Source organism: Convolutriloba macropyga, unplaced genomic scaffold (assembly GCF_964194025.1).
Source record: "Convolutriloba macropyga unplaced genomic scaffold, txConMacr16.3 SCAFFOLD_1508, whole genome shotgun sequence".
NCBI lineage: Eukaryota > Metazoa > Xenacoelomorpha > Acoela > Convolutidae > Convolutriloba > Convolutriloba macropyga.
Genome location: NW_027451169.1, coordinates 10,860 through 33,038, shown reverse-complemented (window position 1 = coordinate 33,038; position 22,179 = coordinate 10,860). Strand labels below are relative to the sequence as shown.

The window sequence follows — 22,179 nt, the reverse complement described above, 5'->3', positions numbered from 1 at the left end:
CGAGTGTCGGGTATAGTCTATAGATAGATAGGTACCTACTCTACCTGCCCACTGTACCTACAGCTGGCACGGTACTTGTAGAATTCGTACGAGTAGCACAATTCATTCGTACGGTAGGTTAGATTCTTGATTCTGACCCACGGAATGCCGCGGAATACGCGATTTTCGACTCGCTGGCAGCACGAAGTCAACACGAACGTACGACCACGTGTACGAAAGGTGTGACAAATTTTAACGCACACACCTGCACACACACACGAAATAATAAACACCCCAACAACCCCAGAGGGGTAAAATAAAATAAACATGAACACAATACAAGGGCCGGATCGAAGCATGGCTGCGATAACAAGGAGCTGCAGTGGTGTGCAGTCATGCTGGACAGTGCCGCGCAGTGAATGAAGCTGTATTGTAGTAAGGTAATGCTTGCTCAGTTGCATGATCAAGAGCAAAGACCGGTATTGGTGCGTGGTGTTCCTCCCATACACTCCGCCCGGCATGTGCTGTTGCATCCTGGCGCGTGCTACATGTCTGCCAGGCAAAACACTGACCAATCGTAGCTCAGGAGCCTTGCGACAGGCAGCCCCCCCAGCATTGCCGGCCACCCAGGGCTCTCCTGCAAGTGGAGCAGGGGCGCTGCATGTATTCACAGTTGCTATCCTGCCATATGCAAACCCGTCATTGCAGTGCATCTGCCTCTTGCGAACATTGTGGGTGGTGCCAGGATTTCTCATAACAACGTTCCTTATTTTGCCATGTCCTGCGCATATCTACTGAATAGCACTGCTTCAAGCCTAACACAGGTGCGACCAATGTCAGTAACGGTTGACACGGCGACACCTGAGAGAGCTGGAGTGGGGCAAGGGTTGCATTAACTTGCACCTACCCCCAGCCCACCCGGCAACAAGAAGGGAAATGGCTCCGAGCGTGAACTGGCGACAGACATGCTGTAGAGGATGCGCAGAGCGCACGTGGGTTGTCACATTCTTTGGTATACTGGTGTCCTTATGACACACACCTGCCTCATTTCGTTCAGGCCTCCATCCTACGTACCCCTGTCCGTCCTCAGTTAAGTGCCAGGGGTTGTAAGCTGCGTTCGATAGCTGTCTTAACATTCCGGTACACTCCCTGAACAGTGACCTCAAGGTTGTGAGCAATCTCTGTCCCGAGCTCTCCAGTCCAGACGCGTACAAGAGCCGCCTCGCACTGGCACGGGATCATTAAAACACATTCAATCATTTCAATGTCCCCAAAAATGCGTGTGTGTGTGTGTGTGTGTGTGTGTGTGTGCGTACGAATCTGGCGTCTGGTACTGAGTGCGTGTTGCATCAGAACAGGCACCACAGTGCGGCCACACATACATATGCTGTCAGCCCTAGCTGGCATATGAATTCGCGGGAGTTTGAATGTGGTGCTGATGAAGCCGAAACCCACATGGCATACAGTGTTGTGCAGGTGCAACAAGTGGCGTTGGTTGACGCAAACAGGCGAAAAACGTGTCTTGCCCGTACTTGGTCATGCTGCAAGCATCAAAGGTGCAATGAATCCCGAGCGAAACAAATCAGTTCTGAAACGGACAGGTCGCTCACTCACCGCCTCAGTGAACTGACTGGCTGTCACGGTAATCCTCCGTGGAAGGACCGTGACACCAGCAACCCGTTTCTTCACACGGTCGGTGACTTTGAGTCGCTGCTCCTTGAACCGCTTGCCCAACTGTTTCATGTCATTAGAGGCTCTGATCCGCTGCTCCTGAATGGTCAAGCACGCATGGACGCCACTCATCATCGGCTATAGGGTCACCTCAACCAAAACAAGTAGACCGGCGCCTGACAGTGGTGGCAGTGGCAGAAGGTACCCCCACCTTCAGGTAGCTGACTCCAAGGTCCTTGCGAGAGTACCCGCGCTTCAGATTGCGCAAGACAAAGTCATTGTAATTCCGAATGATCCGCAGAATGATGTCTGAAGTGGAAATACCCTCAGTTCGCTTTGTCTCCTTGAAGCGGCCCATCTTCTTCACCTGTATGTACAGAGGGGCCAGGGAGGATTAATCTTCCAGGAGGCCACGTAGTAGCTGCACCCAGCCTCAAACGCAGTACTGTACGCCTAGGCAGAGTCAGGGGGGGACACACAAAATCGTAGACATCGTTGGCCTGGCCGGTGGCATCAGAATAGGGAAGCGCATCATGAGCCACGTAGTGGATGTTATGCTTGTCGAGGAACTCTTGTGTGACAACCCAAGGGGCGTCGGTGATCACTTCATCAACCCATCTGAGAAGCAGGAACAGAACACTGCTTGGAAACTGCTCTGACATTCTCACCTCAGTACAGATGGGGCAGTTGGTCACTCATCTGCGGGCAAACTGTTAAGACAGATATTCGTAGCGGGAGAGGGAGATGGGGTCAACTAGGCCGGTGGGGGTGGGATTTTTTTTTTTTGGGGGGGGGGGGGGGGGGGGGGGGGTAGGTACCTGCAGTGACGCAGAGATTCGTAGCGTTCCACATCGGAGAACACGGTCATTCCTTTGTAGGAGTGGGTCATGCTATCACTGCAGCACCCCACGAGCAGATAGGTGTTCGGGAACCTGTAGAGGCAGCATACTCTTGGGTAAGCTGAGGGAGCACTGTGAGATTGAACCATCTCTCGCGGCTGCACTAAAGCAACAGCAGGACTCACAGTTTTTTCGCTTGCTCCAGAGCTCGAGCGTGGCCAAAGTGAAACATGTCATAAATTCCTGTTCACAGATTCGCAAGGAGTGAGATGACAGCCTGCCACGGTAGACGTGACTCCAGTGTGACCACGGAACCTATGAAGTGCCAGGAGTAAAGCTGCACGGTGCTCACCATCTGCATATACCCTGACCGGGTTGGCAGGGTCACTCCCATCCGGAATGTCCTTGAGGGTTAAGGGGGGAGCGAGCAGCGGGACGTCTTGACCATGGCTTGTTGATTTCACGCCCTGTCCCTGTCCAGTGCGGGCTGGACCAGTGCTTGTAGGGACCGGCCCCTTCCTTGGTGCCGTGGTCTTCTTTCCACGAGCTTTTGCCATGTTGGTCTGCCACAACAAACCCTGGAGGTGAGAGAAGGTCAGGATGAGCGAACGGTACAAATCTGCAGCCTTGGTACTTAGGAGTTTAGGTCAGGGGATGTAAGATCAGGGCAAGCAACCACAGGAATCCCTAGGAATCACAACGCGGCGCCTAGGTACCTGTGGAACTGCTCCTGGCAAGCAGCAGCAGTGTTGCTGCGGCGGCTCGGAGGTGTAGGGCGAGTGCGCCAAAAGGCAGCCTCGCAGGCGATTGGGTGTCGTATCCTCAATTAGGCTCAGGGTGAGCTCAACATCGCCGAACCAAAAGCTAGTATGCAGGCAATAAAAATCGCCGTACGTACTCTTGGAGTCGTTCGCACTCGTCGGAGATCGGTCAGTGAGGGCAGTTCGGCACAGAGCGCCGCACCATGCATATCGCCACTCGCCAGCAGGATAGCCTTTTAAGTTAAGGCCTCTGTTCGCATATATGAGATTGATAGGTTCATTACTTACCTTTACAAGCCAGCATGCAGCCGCACAAGAGAGATCCACTAGCAAGGGCAGGGTGAAAGGTTGATAATACATCCGGGGGGTCAGCCTATGGGCTAGGTTTATTAGGGTACCTAGGGTAGGGCAGTCCGGCTGAACACCGGTGCTAGCAACTACAGCACAGTAGGTACCCTAACCTAATTTAATTGTCATATCGCACATATAACATATTTGTGGCGGGGTGGGTGGGCACCGTGAGGAACTCGAGTATTGTATAGTATTGTAGGTAGTCTGTACGAATATGTGCAAAATGCAAAATATGCGGTTTCGACCAGCTCGGGACATAATCGGTGTTAAGCTATTATCGGATATCGACAAATCATAGATTGCCTAGACACTTAGTACCTAGACCCCTAAGGGTACCTAAGTTACCTGTGAAATGTCGAGTCGATCAGAGTCGATACATAAATGCTCTCAAGTGTGTACGAGGTAGAGTAGGCAGCTCTTCAAACTGTAGGTACGTCATCAACGCTTTCACGACACGTTTCACCTCCCGCTCTTCCCTGTAGGTCGTGGGCTTGTGGCTTCGTTGCTCCCATTACACCTCCCCAATTCACATGGTGCACTGTGTACATAGGGCCTTTTGGTCCCCTTATCCTTCATGTAACACAGTTTCTGTAACATGGAGTGGGCAGATGACACAACGCCCACCTTACAGAAGCCAGTCAAGCTAGCTAAAGGCCCAGCCAGAACACTTTATCAACGAGAGCCCTTGAAGTGTACAACATCCGACATGAAAATCATGAACTGATGGCCGCACCCACCCGGTTCCTCTGCTTTCCCCTACTCACCCTGTGTTTCCATCTGCCGACCCATAGGTTATCTATCCCTACGTCTGTGTGCCTGTACTGGTTGCGTGCGTTTCTTGCTCATCGACTAAATGCCGTAGAGATCGATCTCGAACTAAGTGCAGCTATCAAGCGTCGAGTCAGTGCAGCGTGAACTGGATGCCTGCATCAGGTGCAGCAGTGGTTCATGTCAAATTCTGGCCGCACTCAGTCAGCTGCGAACACTTGCCTGAATACTGCCGGTGGAGTAATGCCAGCACTCTGCCTGGACAGAGCTAACACTGTGCCGCAGCCAAGAAACTGGAGAAGATTTATTCTTTACCATGCAGAGTCGGTATGACAATGAAAGTCTCAACCCGGACAATGGCATGGATCTTGTAGTATTTGTAGCTAGGGCGGGTATCATTGAAGGACTTTCCGTGCTTGTAACACCCACAAATTCACTCGGCCTTCTCACTCCAGTCCCGCATGGTGTCCAATATCCGGCCATGGTCCTGCATGCATTGCCGGAGAGCCACCTCTTTGCCTGGTTCCACCTCAGGGCATTTGTGGTCGGGGTCCTTTTTGTAATGGATGATCCCGTAGTAGTCGTCAGCGTCCAGTTGCTGCCCCTCAAACTGCCTAGCAGTGTGACCAAACACCACGTAGTAGTACACCACGCCCTTACCATTGTTGTTGCAGTACACAGTGGAGGTCTCTGTTTTGCTGAAGTCGGTGCAGTGCTGCTTCAACACATGGTTGGTTGAAGCCAGACCAACGTGATAGAATGCTTCCCCTCCAGGTTTGAGCACACGTTGGGTCTCTGCCATGGTCTGGCCTATGTTGTAGTTCTTCGTGAGGCAGTGGGAGCTGAAGGTGACTTCGAATGTGCTGTCATTATATGGCCACGCTCCGTTGAATGCGTCCCCGAAGGCCACTTTTGGCAGCCGCCCGTTAGGGAGGCTCACCTGGTACCGCTTCATCACTGGCTGAAGATCTTTCAAAGTGCTGCCGAGATTCGCCCCGATGAATCCCCTGTCTTTTCCATAGCTGGGATGGTTCAGGCAGTGAACCTGACAAGACAGAAAAGTTTGATCGCTTTGGTCAGGGTGGCCACGAGAAGATGCATATGCATACTTCCTGGTACAACCGTCAAACATATGCAATTCCGTGCCAGGTTCAAAACACCCAAAGCGACAGCCCACGGTTGACTCTGCTCCCATTCCGACAGCGTGTGATGTGAATACCTACACTTCATGAGGCTCACCACCTTCCACATGCATACCTGAGAGTTTGGCAATGCTGCCTGCAGCTCCAGGATAGTGCGCCCCTCTCCACACCCCACCTCAAGCGCATCAATAGAAACGTCTGACCCGTAGGAGCCCAGCAGACTATCGAAGCCTAATGTTGTAAACAGCGCTTGCGTGACACTGAGAGGGCGATTTATATTGTATTTGGTGTAGTACGCTTGACCCTTGTTGCCGCTTGACAATCTCTTGGAAGAGCTCTTCTTTGAGGCCTTGGCTGCCAACGGCTGCACTCCGCTAAACAGAAATGTGAACACAAGAGCCGCTGACAGCGCCGATACCCATCGACGAGATGGCATCCGCCGCACTGAGTCGACAAAGTCCATCGCGAGTCTCCCCGCTTCTATATACCGCAATTTTTCTACCCTGCAGGCTTCCTGTCTGCGATGAGCGTGAGTTTGCGCATGTCGATCACCGGCCTCCCCATGATGTGTTCGTTGTTGTTGCCCGGCCACACCAACTTGGCCGCGGGCCGCTTCACCGTACGGCCCAACGAACCCACCAAACCAGCGCAACGTACTACGTAGCGCTACCTACCTACCTACCCAGACCCTGCATGGCTCTAGCTCTCTACTCGTACTCGTAGGTAGGAGATATCCCTACCAGCGCGGGCAGCGTCACAACTGGGAGGTGGGAATGCAAGAAACGTGCAGACTCGATCTACACTGCATCTACGAGGCTGGGAAGGTGAAGCCGGCATATGTGGTTTTTGCGGTCCGAAAGGGGTCAAATATTCGGCATTTCCGCCAAAAATCACATCATCCTGCCGGATTTCATGACCTTTAACTCCCTGTGCCGATACGGTCTGAAAACTCCAAGGAAAAAATTTGAGTTCCAGATATCCGGTTTAAATTTGTGGTATATTCGTATATATTTCGGAAAATCAGCTCTGCCACCCCTAGCCGTTAAACACCAACAAACTAGAACAAAAATCCGACGTTGGGTTTTCCACATATGTGAAAACTAATTGCATAGGGGCATGATGCAAAGCAAAGGCTTCATGACGGCAGGCGTCATTTTTGGAAAAACTTTTTTTCTGAATAGAAATAGTGAACCCTAGTAAACCCTAGTAACCCTAAACCGGAAATAGACCGATATTCAAAAAATGACGCCGTGCATGAGTTAGAGCCTTGTTTGTTGTTTTAGGTTTTGGGGGAATTTGGGTAAAATGGTGAAACCCTAACGTCGGAAACTAAACCCTAGCCATATTTCGGCTTCACCCTCCCAGCCTCGTACTGACTACTACTATCTATATCTCCTGCTAGCGCTACTAGCCAGGGTACTACTAATAATAAAACAATAATAAAGTACCTACCGTAGTAGTAGGTACGTAATTTCTTAATTTTAAAACAACTCTCTCTAGAGAGAGCTAGTGACCTTCCCTGGCTCGGGCCTCGCTTAGGGACTAGAGTTGATCTAAGCCCGATAGGTACCTACCAAGTACTCGTATCTCCTACCTACCTACTACCTACCTACCTAAGGGTACCTACCTTTAAGCCATGGTATAGTCTCGTGAGCTCGGAGCTAGCGCGATCGATATATCTCCGGCGGTACTCGTACTTCTCCCCATGCTCGTACCTGGTACCACCTTAAAACATGTATCAGGTATCGCCAGACGCCAGGTATCGCTACTCTGCCAGGAGGTACCCTACCTACCTTTAACCAATGGTGCCTCTTCGTACCCATACTCGTACCAGCTACTAGTACTAGCTAGTATTGTAGGTAGGTACCCTACCCTTGACACTCTCTAGACGCACGCTTGCGTGACGTGTGAAGATGCCGGCCATGTCGCAGCCGTCTGGCCGCATGCTGGGCACACGCGCCCCTACGTTGTTGAACGACCACTAGGTTGATTGGGCAGTAATTCTGCGATAAAGTTATCACTGAATCCCAGGCTAACAAGACGCTCCAGCTTGCGTCGGCGGTGAATTCCTCTCCTAGCAGGTAGGCTGGTGTGGGGCTTGGACTGCTAGCTCGGCCGACTCACGCCTGGCTGCGTGTCCACGGGCATCAGGGATAGCAGAATACACGGACCTGCAGGGAAGCCAAAGTCCTGCTGATAAGAGTCTGACGCAAGACGATGGAAGCGAATTCAGCAGTGATGCTGAGTACTGTCCCGTCTATCTGATTGATAAGCTCATTGGCAGAGTTATCGCGAAGCTTCTCCCCTGTCACTGCGTACGAGCAGGCAGCTCTTGGCATCATCGTCAACATTATTCCCAAGCTAGCGTGTGAGGCTTTATGGCAAGGGCATATGCTCCTGTGCTCTGAGAACAGATCGGAGGACGGCTGGGGTACATAGCAGCGGTGGTCACGGGGGCACTGTTCACCGACCTGCAACTGTGGGAGGTGATGGGTGCCACAGAGAAGCGGCCCAATGCTCACTCCTTTGTTTGGGGATCGCTCGCTAGCCCATCAGAGCGCCGCATAGAGGTGCAGCAAGCCAAAGGAGGTGCTGCACAAAGGCCTTCCTCTACAGTGGAACGCTCCTGGGGCACCCAGCAAGTGGTACTGCTAAGCTCACCACAGAACAGCGTCCCTCGAGCACAGCATGTTCAACCAGAGAAAAAACCCAGCAGCCTGGACTCAAGGTCCAACGTTGTGCCAAAGGGCCGTCCCTTGTCTGCTTCTCTGGTTGGACAACAGGCTTCGACAGAAGCCAAAAGCAGTGCCTCTCAGGCTGTTCGCACCACGAGTGCTGCCAAAAACAAAAATTCCGGTCTCCAGCCTCAGCGTCAGAACTGGCACGGCAAGCCCGCACGACCAGGCACCGGCCAGAGCTCGGCAGAGCTCCGTAAGCATGAATTTTTGTGGGAGATGGGGCTCTCCCCATCCGGGGACAACGCCGGCCCTTCTAAGCACAGCTATGGAGAGTCTATGGATGGTATCCAGTTTCCGATACGAGCCCAATCCCCGGTCACTGAACCCTCTGCCAACACTCCTCAAGCTCGTGGTGTGTCTCAGTTGCCATGGCGGCGGCACACCAGTAGAAGCAATTCTTCCACAACAGCACCTGGGACGACCGTTCCGCCTCACAGGTGATTGTTCATTTTGCACACTGTTCTGCGCCATGCCGGTCTGTAGCAATGAATAGGGGCGTGCTCGGTACATGTGCAGCCGGGGTCACAACCGCAGGGGAGTTACCCAACGCAAGTCAGGGTCGTGTAGGATGAGGCCGAGAGCTCTAGGACAACCTTTTGATCTCTCGTTGTTGCATATTTCCCTCCATCCCCAGCCCTGCGCAATCATGCGGTCCCGGCCTGCCAGGCTAAGTCATCAGTTTCCCTTGCGATGCATGCAGTTCCACAACAGCTCGGGCCTCTCAACGGCCATCAAGTGGATCCTCACAGCATACAGCGGTGAACCGAGCAAGTGTTCAGCACCAGCCACGTGTCGCACGCTACTCAGACAACTCTCTATCACTGCAGCAGCACATTAGGCGAGGTGCGGCGAGCAGCAGCCTGCCCCGCGAGCGAACTGCAACCAAGAGGACCCCTGCTCATCGCCCAAAGCTAGCGAATGCTCATGGGAGCAGAACAGCCATCATGTCAGATCTCCTAAGAACAGGTAGCATTCCAGGATTGCCAACATTGCATGACTTCTGTACGAGCACCATAGGTGACTGATGGGAAGCATGTTTTCGGGTGGCAGGTGAAGCTCGGGAGACTGCTTCTGTCCGGGTCAGCCGTAAGGGCCCAGAGAGACGAACCGCGGCTGCAAAACCTGGGAGCCCTAGACGGCATTCAAGAGGAAACCGCCGGGAACGAGCATCAAATATGCAGACAGTGGCCGATAGCAAAGAGCTGAGCAGGGCTACAGTCCTTGTTGCTGCCCCCCTGTCCATCCTTTCCACCCCAGAAGCCGGCTATCCTCTTCATCTGCAGGTGACAACCAGCTGGGACGAGCCAAGCCTTCTGAACGATGCTGCTAGGTCGTTCGGCAGCGTCATTGCCCTGGATGAATGAATTTCTTGCACCGGATCTTTCCCTCCGTCCCTCCACACCTCTCTGCCACTGTGTCCTTGCACACCATGTACCGTTCATGTTGGCAACGTGCCAGGATGCACATTTCTACTCTTGGAGCCTGTGGCTGTGGTTATTTGGCAGCTTACAAGCCGTAGAAATCAACCTACGTCTTGGGCCTATGCAGGCAGTTCACAATCTCAATGGGAGCCTAATGCAGGCATCCACATTGGTTGAGTGCGAGGAGATGGGAGCCTCTGCCGCTCGAGAATCTGCACTGAAATCTATGCTTCACATGGTAGGGATTAGCCATATGAGTCTCAATGCGTTCTACCCCCACCCCCTCTTGTGTCTCTAACTTGAGAGAGGATGTTCTTGGCGGGATCCCTCTAGGAAGCATGATGCCGCGGTTCATGCCGTCTCTTTCCTCAGCCTAGGCATCCTCTGGGTGGTGTGACGCTTCTAGCCCTGGATATGTTCTCTGTCTTCCAGGTGGCCAGTGGAGAGCCTCATTCCTACATGGCAATCAAAGCCTTGCATTTTGCAGCATTCTCCGAGGAATCCCGCAAACTCCTGGTGCGTACATGTAGCAACAACAGTGCAATCATTTTCTTTGCGTTACACTTTGACATGCGCTGATGGATGCTTGCTGCTACCTCATGGTTACGCCGGCGATATCTTCTCCCAGAAACCAGCACTCTTCCACTCCACCTGGATTTTGTCTTTGCCTTCCCGTGTCAGGTCAAGTTGGGCACTCTCATAGACCATGCACCCATACTTACGCTCGCCAGAGCAAAATTGAACCTGGTTTCATCACTCAAAGGATTGGTGCCACGTTACCTGCAGGCGAGTTTGCAGTTAACGCAGCAGTTGTTAGGCATGTTACGGGCTGCCAGTGGCTTGGAACCAGAGCTCACCTATTCCGCACTGTCGTTGTTAGCCACGTTGTCATGGACAGATCAAGGTCAGCAATACATGAAGCAGCCCCTCCCACTTCTATGCATGCTTCACACTGCAGTCTGTCTGAATGCCTTCTTTAAAGGCTTAACCGTGAATGGACCTTGGGAGCTGCCTTCGGCATGTTGAGGGGGCAGAGGGACTCTGCATCCTCAGGTCACGGAAATGTGTACTGGCATGCAGCAAGCCCACTGCCAAATGAATCCATCGCTCGTTCCCAGTCTTTCATGCAGCAATGACACCGAGAATCCTGACTGCTTTACCACCAGCAGGGGACACGTCCTCACCTGCATCTAGCAAGGCATTGGTGACAGTCGTGGGGAAGTTTCTTGCTGATGAAGAGAGCGGGCCCCGGAGGCTGGCACACCAGATAGTGCAGTCGCAGCTACAACACCCTCAGGTATGGTTTGGTACAGGCTGTGTGGCCCGTTGTACTCCACATGTTATGATGGGGAGCCAGCTTGGAGCAACGTTGGGGCGGAGGAAAGGATCATCGTTGATTTGTCTGCCTCCCCTACCCACCCCCACTTCCACTCTTAGTCCTGATGTTTAAAAAAGCCGAACAAAAGTGCATGCGTTACACAAACAGTGTGTACATGACAAAGCACGCCTCTCTTGTTCGTCCGGAGCTGCTCGTCTTCCGGTTTAAGATGCCGTTGCAGCTTGCACGAAACTGAGCGTGCAAAACTCTACTCGAGCGCTGACTCCACAGGGATTCATGCTATGGTTTGCATCTTGGCAGGGGCTGCGAGCAGCAGCAGGAAGCAAAAGGCTGAAAGCGCAGCTTGAATACCACTTGAGCATGGAGACCAACAAGGAAGAGAGGGCTGACATTCGGTGACATCCCCCTCTGCAGATTCTTTGCTGATCCCTTCATTGTATGTATTTCATGGATAATGCACCTGCTTCCCATCCTGTCCCACCACACACCCAGCTGCAGCTCCGATGCAACTTTCGATCTTGACACGACCTATTCCCTCTAGCTGTGGTTACCCTCCTATTTCTGACAACATTCAGCAATTCCTGCAGGCAAACCCTTGACTACATTGCCTGCATCCAGCGCTTCACTCGCCCAAAGGACAGTCATGCAAATAGACATAGTGGTGCTGCCGGCAACCCTGCGATCCAATAACGACACAGAATATCGCACCCTAACGCACGGTACCCGGGGTTAGTAGCTTGCTACGAGTACCGGTGTCACCTGGGCCAATACTGCAATGAAATTGTTGTCACAATCCTAGCTCTAGAGTGATCCAGGTGCTTGACTCATGCCCATCACTCATTGTAATTAGTGCTGCAACTTGCCATGGGAATTACGTTCCATGGAGACGTGTCTTGTCAAGTCTCGGGCTTGCTAATGCTGCACAGGAGATGATGGGACAGACCGTCCCTCCATCGACGCGAGGAAAAGGAACGTGCAGACCCGGGAATCAAAATAGCAAACACAGTGTGCCGGACTATACACGCGATAGCCTTTCTGGTTGTGGCCTCTGGCAGCTGCCAGGCATTTACTACTGCTGCTACTACTAGCAAATAGAGCAACCAAGGGATGACATAGACAAACCCATGCATGTTTAATCATTTTGAAGTACAGTCACTCAGGCTCACCATTCACGACCTCAGCATTTACGGCTATGACTGCCGCAAGGACAGCGTCACATAAGGAGATGGCCAAAGTCTGATGCACAGTTGGGACTTTCGCCTTCGGAAGGTCACTTCTTCACACAGCTGACAAGCCCATAGAATGCAAAGCACAGTGTTGCATGGGACTGCAAGAACCGCTCTTCAATTGTGCAAGTGGACGCTCCTCCGCTGTGGCAAGCGTGTAAATCTAGGGAGCTAAGGGCATAATACATCTTGGCAAACACCAGTGATAACATACAATCACTACTTTTTAGGCCATTAGTCGTGGAACACAGAGTATGAGCGGCTCATGGAGCTGAGGATCTGTAGCTTATGGGAAACGGGCTTCTTGGGCATAGCAAGCTCCTGCAGGTCTTTCTGAAGGTTGTACCATTCCAGGCCCGACATATGAGACCGCAAGTCGCACGCCGCGATGTATAGAGCATTTATGCTGAATATCTGGATCATGGGAAGCACTGATTTGTGTCACAACGGCAGGTTTTTCCTTATCCTTGCCATGAACGAATGATCCAACTTGGCAGGGAGGGGGGGCATGTGTGTGTGTGTGTGTGTGTGTGTGTGTGTGTCCCGCACTGTTTGACCAATAGAAATTGAGACAGAGGTAGACCCGTGATGGCATTAAGGAACAGAAAATGACAGGGTTGCACCTGCATGCCGAGCTCCATGGAGGGGTTTGTCGAGTCCACATCCTCGCTTGTGAGTATGGACCGCTCGGCTTCGACCAGGAGCACCCGCATGTAGACCTGCATTTCCCGCTTCTGAGCCGCTGCCTCTGCTGGCGATGTCCCCAGCAAGCGCAGGAGGCGCCGGGCAGCTGAGAATACCACACCGGCCAACACAAAGAAGGGAACAGCAGTCATAATGGCAAAGTTGATCTTGTTGGCTTTCAGGACCTGGTTCATCTGTACGAGAGCACTCTCCACCTGCACCTTGATGGATTGCACCTGAATCATCAGCGGCTCTGTGAGCTTGCCTGTGAGCAGGCTCTTGACCGGCGACTTGGCGTCCGACTCGAACCGACGCACCACCAGCTCCATGGATGACAACAACCGTGCCTCTATGTCCGCCTGCGAGGTGCCCGTTGCTTCCCCGTCCATTCCTGAGTCCTGCCGGTCAAAGTCCAGGAGCATCCGATGCAGCACGGCCCGGCTTTCCTCGAGAGACACCAGGCTCACTTCTTTGCTAGGCTTAAATGTTCTTTGCAGCTCGCTCAACACCTGGCGTGCCGGTTGCAACAGGTGCTCTTGCATGAAATTGTATGAAGAGCCATAGACGTGCTTCCCCCAGTTCTCCAAGTCCCGTGAGCCCGCCAGCCGGCTGTGCTTAGAGAGGAAAGAGACCCCAAGCAGCAATGCGGTGTTTCTAATGGTCCGCCTAACCCATGTCTGCTCCTTGAGGGTCGGTGATTTGCAGCGTTCCAGGACATAAATGACATCGGCCTCCGCTGCGTCCAAATCTGCATTTAGGCAAGCCAGCTGCTCCCAGATCTCCTCAACGTTGAAGTCTTCATGCAATGGGGAGCCGTCAGGGATGTGGTGCTGCATTCTCTCAATGGATGACCGCCTCACGCTCTCCATAACTAGCAGGGTCCCTGTGCCCGTGGCAGACTCGGCCGCGCCATCCGCAAGGGCATTGTTCCAAGAGCCGGCGGCTCGAAGGCTGGCAATGACTCTACGCAACCTTATTATCCCACAGCCCAGCTTGTTGAGATCGGCGGCTTCCAAAGGCTGGCCTCCTTGGCCAGCCGCAGCCACCTCATCAGCAAGCATGTGGACCTCCCCAAGTACCACAGCCAAGATCTCGTGTATTCTACGCAGCTCCTGTGACTTCTGCTGGACTGCGTGCGTCGCCCTAAAAGGTTGGAGCTGCAGGCGACAGATGTGCTTTAACCACCTGCATGGCAAGAAGTACGCACCTACCTCAGCCTTCGGCAAGGTGCGTGTGTCTAAACAAGAAATTGGCCAAGAGCATGTCTAAACAAGAAATTGGCCAAGAGCGATGGGTTGTCCAGAGAGGAAACTCCCCCGGAGGAAGGTGTGACGAGGACGGCCAACACAGAGTGGATGGCTCAGATATGACGGATAAAAGCTTGTGCATTCATGTGGGCCATACCGACAGGCCGCATCAACTGAAGCAAATGCCAGCTATAGTACTGTTGGTTGCACAACTGTTTATGACAGCTTGGTCAGCTCACCTGAAAGCGTGCCGCAGGAAGGATCGGCTGCCAGCCCTCACGACAAGCAGACGGCGCTGTCCGTATGGCTTCTGTAGAGCCTTCTCCCAAAATCGGAGGTGAACTCTTGTGATGGTCATCAAGTCTAATAGTTTCTTTGAGGCTCTCTGCGCGAGACCGAGCATGGCTGCCTGTGCGCGCGACGCTCCCGGCAGAGGGGCCTCCTCTTGATCCTCTTCGCCCTCCTCAACTGCCACAAGGTGCTCAATCAGCCCGTTGGTGACAGGGACCACAGGCATCGTATCGGAATGCTGCAACGCTCTCGCCTTGTGGACCAGAGCAGCCGTCATCGCAGTGCTCAGAGCCATCGCTGCACCGTCCGAGGTGCCCGTCTCGGACCGGCGACCTGAATCTGACATCTTCCAGACCCGCACGTATCACAGCGGAAGCTCGGCGTCACAACTCACAGGAAGAAGCTGAAGGACAGCCATGCCAATAGAAAGCTGACACGAAATCCATTGAGAGACAAGCTTATAGCTGATTGGACGACTTCCTTATCTAGTGTATAGACATATGACGTTGGTGCTACGGTGTGTCCTCGTAACACCGGCACGCATCGGTAAAAACATATCGATTGCTAGGTTGCCGCCTCGCCCTTTTTCGGGACACGCGACTCGCGAGTCCCGGCCGGCCAGCCAGGCAGGTCCCGACGCGTCTCGGAAGTCGGAAGGACCGGAGACGAGTCAGGCGCAACGTTATGACCAGTGAGTGATGTCCAGGTATCTCTAGGTAGGGTAGGTACTAGGTACCTACCTACCTCCCGAGCCATACATACCTGTCGCTATAGTAGTCGCTGCGTCCCAGGCCAATGACTACGGTTGTCCCAGTACCTATTGTACTAATAAAAGCCTACGTGCCACACATGCATTCCTCCCCCCCCCCCCCCCCCCCCCCCCAACCAACATGTATATGTACATATAGTAGTACACACTCATACTCGTGCTACAAAAGTTTTGTCACGTTAGGTACACCCAAGGGCTGTGTAGTCTATGGCAACGCCCACATCCACCATATGCCTCATAGGTAGCAAAATGGACGGAAAGCTTTCTTGATATCTTTGTTGTTTATTACCAATTAGTTGGGCCTCCATTGCTGCCATGGGGTGATCTGTGCAATTCCATTTGCATGCCGTGGGGCTGACAACTAGCCGGCCTAGAAATCAACCGTGTTGGGCACAGGAGGTGGGGCTTCAACCACCCAAGGATGCCTATGAGGGGTGCATAGATGTCTAATGGGACAATTTAGGCTAGGGATTACTTGGGATAGGCATCTAGGGGAGGCGTGGCACCAGATGCAACGAACCGCTAAACTCTAAAGCTTGGTCGTGGACGGGGCCAACTCTACGCATACCCTTGTTCACTATTTTGGCCACAACTTTTTCATATGATATCGGATTGACTTGATTATTTGCTCGCAAGACAGCGGACGATGAGATCTAGATGCTTAGTTTTCATCTTCAATGATATTCGCATAAATGATGACACAGTACATTAACAGAACATTCCCAATTTGGGTCCAGAGATGTCCCAAAAAAGTGTCCATTCAGGCCCAAAACTGGCCTCCAAACATCAGCTACCTGCCCATGATTACCCATGGAATGCACCCACACTCAGGCATATACACTCATACTACAAAAGTTTTGTCACCTGGTCTTGGGGTACTTGTGGTATGGAGCACCAAGTAGCCAAATCTCAACAGATTATGGCCATGTAAAGCTTTAAGTGTTCGTTGTGAATGGACGAGACTGTGCATTGCCCCATATTGCAAATATAGTGCATTCCATGCTATTGATGTATTAAAGAATAAGATAACCAAGTGCCATTATGACTTGTGGCTTTTGCAAGGGTACAAATTAGAGACCAAGGATTATGGGAAACAGGCACGCTTGAAAGCTCACGGCTAGCTAGGAGTTGCACATTCCATATGGTGAGCTGGCCCATGGCTATCAATGGGTGGTTGGCGCGTTTGCTATGACAATATTCTAGTTCGACCACAATGGGCTGCAACGATTTTTTGCAATAAACAAGCAACACCAGTGAAATCGCTTTGTCATGGAACTTCTGCCCATTCATGTAAGGCATGCGCGTGAGATTCTGAGCACGCCTACCTTTGATGATACGAAGGCGTATAGGTCAGCCATGTTGGGTACCAGGCCCCAACCTGGTGGATAGCAAGCTTTCTGGCCCCCAATGGGTCCAAATCAGGGAGCGGGAAGCATTACAAACTAGGAAAATCATCTAAACTTCTAGCAAAGCTCATAGATCGCCCTATTACCATAGCGTCAAGTTGTATGGAAGGAGGCTCACACATGGTATTGATCTCGCTTCAAATGGTACTCCCTAGCCATTGAAACACAAGCCAAAACGAGCGAGTTTCACCAAACCCTAGTAAACCCTAAACTGTCCATGTCTCTAAACATAGCCTAAACAGGCTCTAATGCCCACCCTACTCTGGCCAGAGACGACCCTCATGTACATGGGGCTATGACCTAGCTCTATACCCTATAAACCTAGCTAGAACCTAGGGCTTCTCTCGAGGGCCCCAAAATTACAACGCCAAGCTCAGGATTTTGCAGTGATGTTTCTAGGGTTGCATGCCAGAAAACGGAGAATTCAAAAGAATGCAAGGCGAAAAAATAAAGAACCCCACTTAGCCCTGGCTGAACCCTAGGCAACATTTCGGGGCCCCCTCTTAAGGTGGAAATGTTCCGATCCTGGGATTCGAACCTGGGTAGCTAAGTGGGATCCCCCTCACCCATCCCCTTATCCACCTGTCGTACAACTGACAATGTAAATTCCGATGTCACAAAATAATGGTATATATACTGTTGCAGCGCGATTCGATGCGGATTGTACGCCTACCCACGTGTTCGTCGCCAGAAAATCCGCAACCGCAACGAATTATACACGAAATCGTATTGACAAAACTTTTGTAGTAGGAGTGTGGCGCACGAGCGGGCAGTGAAACCCTACTTCAATCCGACTTGCTCAGATTCAGCGATTGCCATTATGCATGGACACATATATGATGTGGGAGTGCGAGCACAAGATTGTGTCTAGATTGATGTCCATATGCATGTGTAATGCACTTGTGAAAGGGGCGAAACACAGTGGCGCACGAGCGGGCAGTGAAACCCTACTTCAATCCGACTTGCTCAGATTCAGCGATTGCCATTATGCATGGACACATATATGATGTGGGAGTGCGAGCACAAGATTGTGTCTAGATTGATGTCCATATGCATGTGTAATGCACTTGTGAAAGGGGCGAAACACACTCATACTACAAAAGTTTTGTCACCTGGTCTTGGGGTACTTGTGGTATGGAGCACCAAGTAGCCAAATCTCAACAGATTATGGCCATGTAAAGCTTTAAGTGTTCGTTGTGAATGGACGAGACTGTGCATTGCCCCATATTGCAAATATAGTGCATTCCATGCTATTGATGTATTAAAGAATAAGATAACCAAGTGCCATTATGACTTGTGGCTTTTGCAAGGGTACAAATTAGAGACCAAGGATTATGGGAAACAGGCACGCTTGAAAGCTCACGGCTAGCTAGGAGTTGCACATTCCATATGGTGAGCTGGCCCATGGCTATCAATGGGTGGTTGGCGCGTTTGCTATGACAATATTCTAGTTCGACCACAATGGGCTGCAACGATTTTTTGCAATAAACAAGCAACACCAGTGAAATCGCTTTGTCATGGAACTTCTGCCCATTCATGTAAGGCATGCGCGTGAGATTCTGAGCACGCCTACCTTTGATGATACGAAGGCGTATAGGTCAGCCATGTTGGGTACCAGGCCCCAACCTGGTGGATAGCAAGCTTTCTGGCCCCCAATGGGTCCAAATCAGGGAGCGGGAAGCATTACAAACTAGGAAAATCATCTAAACTTCTAGCAAAGCTCATAGATCGCCCTATTACCATAGCGTCAAGTTGTATGGAAGGAGGCTCACACATGGTATTGATCTCGCTTCAAATGGTACTCCCTAGCCATTGAAACACAAGCCAAAACGAGCGAGTTTCACCAAACCCTAGTAAACCCTAAACTGTCCATGTCTCTAAACATAGCCTAAACAGGCTCTAATGCCCACCCTACTCTGGCCAGAGACGACCCTCATGTACATGGGGCTATGACCTAGCTCTATACCCTATAAACCTAGCTAGAACCTAGGGCTTCTCTCGAGGGCCCCAAAATTACAACGCCAAGCTCAGGATTTTGCAGTGATGTTTCTAGGGTTGCATGCCAGAAAACGGAGAATTCAAAAGAATGCAAGGCGAAAAAATAAAGAACCCCACTTAGCCCTGGCTGAACCCTAGGCAACATTTCGGGGCCCCCTCTTAAGGTGGAAATGTTCCGATCCTGGGATTCGAACCTGGGTAGCTAAGTGGGATCCCCCTCACCCATCCCCTTATCCACCTGTCGTACAACTGACAATGTAAATTCCGATGTCACAAAATAATGGTATATATACTGTTGCAGCGCGATTCGATGCGGATTGTACGCCTACCCACGTGTTCGTCGCCAGAAAATCCGCAACCGCAACGAATTATACACGAAATCGTATTGACAAAACTTTTGTAGTAGGAGTGTGGCGCACGAGCGGGCAGTGAAACCCTACTTCAATCCGACTTGCTCAGATTCAGCGATTGCCATTATGCATGGACACATATATGATGTGGGAGTGCGAGCACAAGATTGTGTCTAGATTGATGTCCATATGCATGTGTAATGCACTTGTGAAAGGGGCGAAACACACTCATACTACAAAAGTTTTGTCACCTGGTCTTGGGGTACTTGTGGTATGGAGCACCAAGTAGCCAAATCTCAACAGATTATGGCCATGTAAAGCTTTAAGTGTTCGTTGTGAATGGACGAGACTGTGCATTGCCCCATATTGCAAATATAGTGCATTCCATGCTATTGATGTATTAAAGAATAAGATAACCAAGTGCCATTATGACTTGTGGCTTTTGCAAGGGTACAAATTAGAGACCAAGGATTATGGGAAACAGGCACGCTTGAAAGCTCACGGCTAGCTAGGAGTTGCACATTCCATATGGTGAGCTGGCCCATGGCTATCAATGGGTGGTTGGCGCGTTTGCTATGACAATATTCTAGTTCGACCACAATGGGCTGCAACGATTTTTTGCAATAAACAAGCAACACCAGTGAAATCGCTTTGTCATGGAACTTCTGCCCATTCATGTAAGGCATGCGCGTGAGATTCTGAGCACGCCTACCTTTGATGATACGAAGGCGTATAGGTCAGCCATGTTGGGTACCAGGCCCCAACCTGGTGGATAGCAAGCTTTCTGGCCCCCAATGGGTCCAAATCAGGGAGCGGGAAGCATTACAAACTAGGAAAATCATCTAAACTTCTAGCAAAGCTCATAGATCGCCCTATTACCATAGCGTCAAGTTGTATGGAAGGAGGCTCACACATGGTATTGATCTCGCTTCAAATGGTACTCCCTAGCCATTGAAACACAAGCCAAAACGAGCGAGTTTCACCAAACCCTAGTAAACCCTAAACTGTCCATGTCTCTAAACATAGCCTAAACAGGCTCTAATGCCCACCCTACTCTGGCCAGAGACGACCCTCATGTACATGGGGCTATGACCTAGCTCTATACCCTATAAACCTAGCTAGAACCTAGGGCTTCTCTCGAGGGCCCCAAAATTACAACGCCAAGCTCAGGATTTTGCAGTGATGTTTCTAGGGTTGCATGCCAGAAAACGGAGAATTCAAAAGAATGCAAGGCGAAAAAATAAAGAACCCCACTTAGCCCTGGCTGAACCCTAGGCAACATTTCGGGGCCCCCTCTTAAGGTGGAAATGTTCCGATCCTGGGATTCGAACCTGGGTAGCTAAGTGGGATCCCCCTCACCCATCCCCTTATCCACCTGTCGTACAACTGACAATGTAAATTCCGATGTCACAAAATAATGGTATATATACTGTTGCAGCGCGATTCGATGCGGATTGTACGCCTACCCACGTGTTCGTCGCCAGAAAATCCGCAACCGCAACGAATTATACACGAAATCGTATTGACAAAACTTTTGTAGTAGGAGTGTGGCGCACGAGCGGGCAGTGAAACCCTACTTCAATCCGACTTGCTCAGATTCAGCGATTGCCATTATGCATGGACACATATATGATGTGGGAGTGCGAGCACAAGATTGTGTCTAGATTGATGTCCATATGCATGTGTAATGCACTTGTGAAAGGGGCGAAACACTGTGGCGCACGAGCGGGCAGTGAAACCCTACTTCAATCCGACTTGCTCAGATTCAGCGATTGCCATTATGCATGGACACATATATGATGTGGGAGTGCGAGCACAAGATTGTGTCTAGATTGATGTCCATATGCATGTGTAATGCACTTGTGAAAGGGGCGAAACACACTCATACTACAAAAGTTTTGTCACCTGGTCTTGGGGTACTTGTGGTATGGAGCACCAAGTAGCCAAATCTCAACAGATTATGGCCATGTAAAGCTTTAAGTGTTCGTTGTGAATGGACGAGACTGTGCATTGCCCCATATTGCAAATATAGTGCATTCCATGCTATTGATGTATTAAAGAATAAGATAACCAAGTGCCATTATGACTTGTGGCTTTTGCAAGGGTACAAATTAGAGACCAAGGATTATGGGAAACAGGCACGCTTGAAAGCTCACGGCTAGCTAGGAGTTGCACATTCCATATGGTGAGCTGGCCCATGGCTATCAATGGGTGGTTGGCGCGTTTGCTATGACAATATTCTAGTTCGACCACAATGGGCTGCAACGATTTTTTGCAATAAACAAGCAACACCAGTGAAATCGCTTTGTCATGGAACTTCTGCCCATTCATGTAAGGCATGCGCGTGAGATTCTGAGCACGCCTACCTTTGATGATACGAAGGCGTATAGGTCAGCCATGTTGGGTACCAGGCCCCAACCTGGTGGATAGCAAGCTTTCTGGCCCCCAATGGGTCCAAATCAGGGAGCGGGAAGCATTACAAACTAGGAAAATCATCTAAACTTCTAGCAAAGCTCATAGATCGCCCTATTACCATAGCGTCAAGTTGTATGGAAGGAGGCTCACACATGGTATTGATCTCGCTTCAAATGGTACTCCCTAGCCATTGAAACACAAGCCAAAACGAGCGAGTTTCACCAAACCCTAGTAAACCCTAAACTGTCCATGTCTCTAAACATAGCCTAAACAGGCTCTAATGCCCACCCTACTCTGGCCAGAGACGACCCTCATGTACATGGGGCTATGACCTAGCTCTATACCCTATAAACCTAGCTAGAACCTAGGGCTTCTCTCGAGGGCCCCAAAATTACAACGCCAAGCTCAGGATTTTGCAGTGATGTTTCTAGGGTTGCATGCCAGAAAACGGAGAATTCAAAAGAATGCAAGGCGAAAAAATAAAGAACCCCACTTAGCCCTGGCTGAACCCTAGGCAACATTTCGGGGCCCCCTCTTAAGGTGGAAATGTTCCGATCCTGGGATTCGAACCTGGGTAGCTAAGTGGGATCCCCCTCACCCATCCCCTTATCCACCTGTCGTACAACTGACAATGTAAATTCCGATGTCACAAAATAATGGTATATATACTGTTGCAGCGCGATTCGATGCGGATTGTACGCCTACCCACGTGTTCGTCGCCAGAAAATCCGCAACCGCAACGAATTATACACGAAATCGTATTGACAAAACTTTTGTAGTAGGA

General features: G+C 51.0%; 3 protein-coding genes across 4 annotated transcripts; 1 reads left to right on the top strand and 2 right to left on the bottom strand.

Moving 5' to 3' along the window:
• Positions 1 to 789: 789 nt before the first annotated feature.
• Positions 790 to 3,353, bottom strand: LOC142356437 (uncharacterized). The gene is made up of 8 exons (XM_075408350.1): positions 3,206 to 3,353; positions 2,842 to 3,052; positions 2,675 to 2,732; positions 2,469 to 2,582; positions 2,130 to 2,268; positions 1,862 to 2,017; positions 1,594 to 1,749; positions 790 to 1,206 (listed from the first exon to the last, which is right to left on the bottom strand). Exons 2-8 carry the CDS (start codon positions 3,044 to 3,046, stop codon positions 1,066 to 1,068), a joined length of 969 nt encoding a protein of 322 aa, XP_075264465.1. The 5' UTR covers positions 3,047 to 3,052; positions 3,206 to 3,353; the 3' UTR covers positions 790 to 1,065.
• Positions 3,354 to 9,412: 6,059 nt separating this feature from the next.
• Positions 9,413 to 11,822, top strand: LOC142356442 (uncharacterized). Of its 2 annotated transcripts, none has more exons than XM_075408356.1 (7): positions 9,413 to 9,532; positions 9,798 to 9,908; positions 10,103 to 10,186; positions 10,457 to 10,574; positions 10,840 to 10,967; positions 11,310 to 11,404; positions 11,597 to 11,822. In XM_075408356.1, exons 1-7 carry the CDS (start codon positions 9,425 to 9,427, stop codon positions 11,697 to 11,699), a joined length of 747 nt encoding a protein of 248 aa, XP_075264471.1. In that variant the 5' UTR covers positions 9,413 to 9,424; the 3' UTR covers positions 11,700 to 11,822. The 2 variants fall into 2 exon arrangements, with proteins under 2 accessions (XP_075264471.1, XP_075264470.1); XM_075408355.1 differs by having other exon boundaries at positions 10,837 to 10,967.
• Positions 11,823 to 12,469: 647 nt separating this feature from the next.
• Positions 12,470 to 13,980, bottom strand: LOC142356438 (uncharacterized). The gene is made up of 2 exons (XM_075408351.1): positions 12,859 to 13,980; positions 12,470 to 12,649 (listed from the first exon to the last, which is right to left on the bottom strand). The coding sequence occupies exons 1-2, from the start codon at positions 13,978 to 13,980 to the stop codon at positions 12,470 to 12,472; spliced, it is 1,302 nt and encodes a 433-aa protein (XP_075264466.1).
• Positions 13,981 to 22,179: the final 8,199 nt, after the last annotated feature.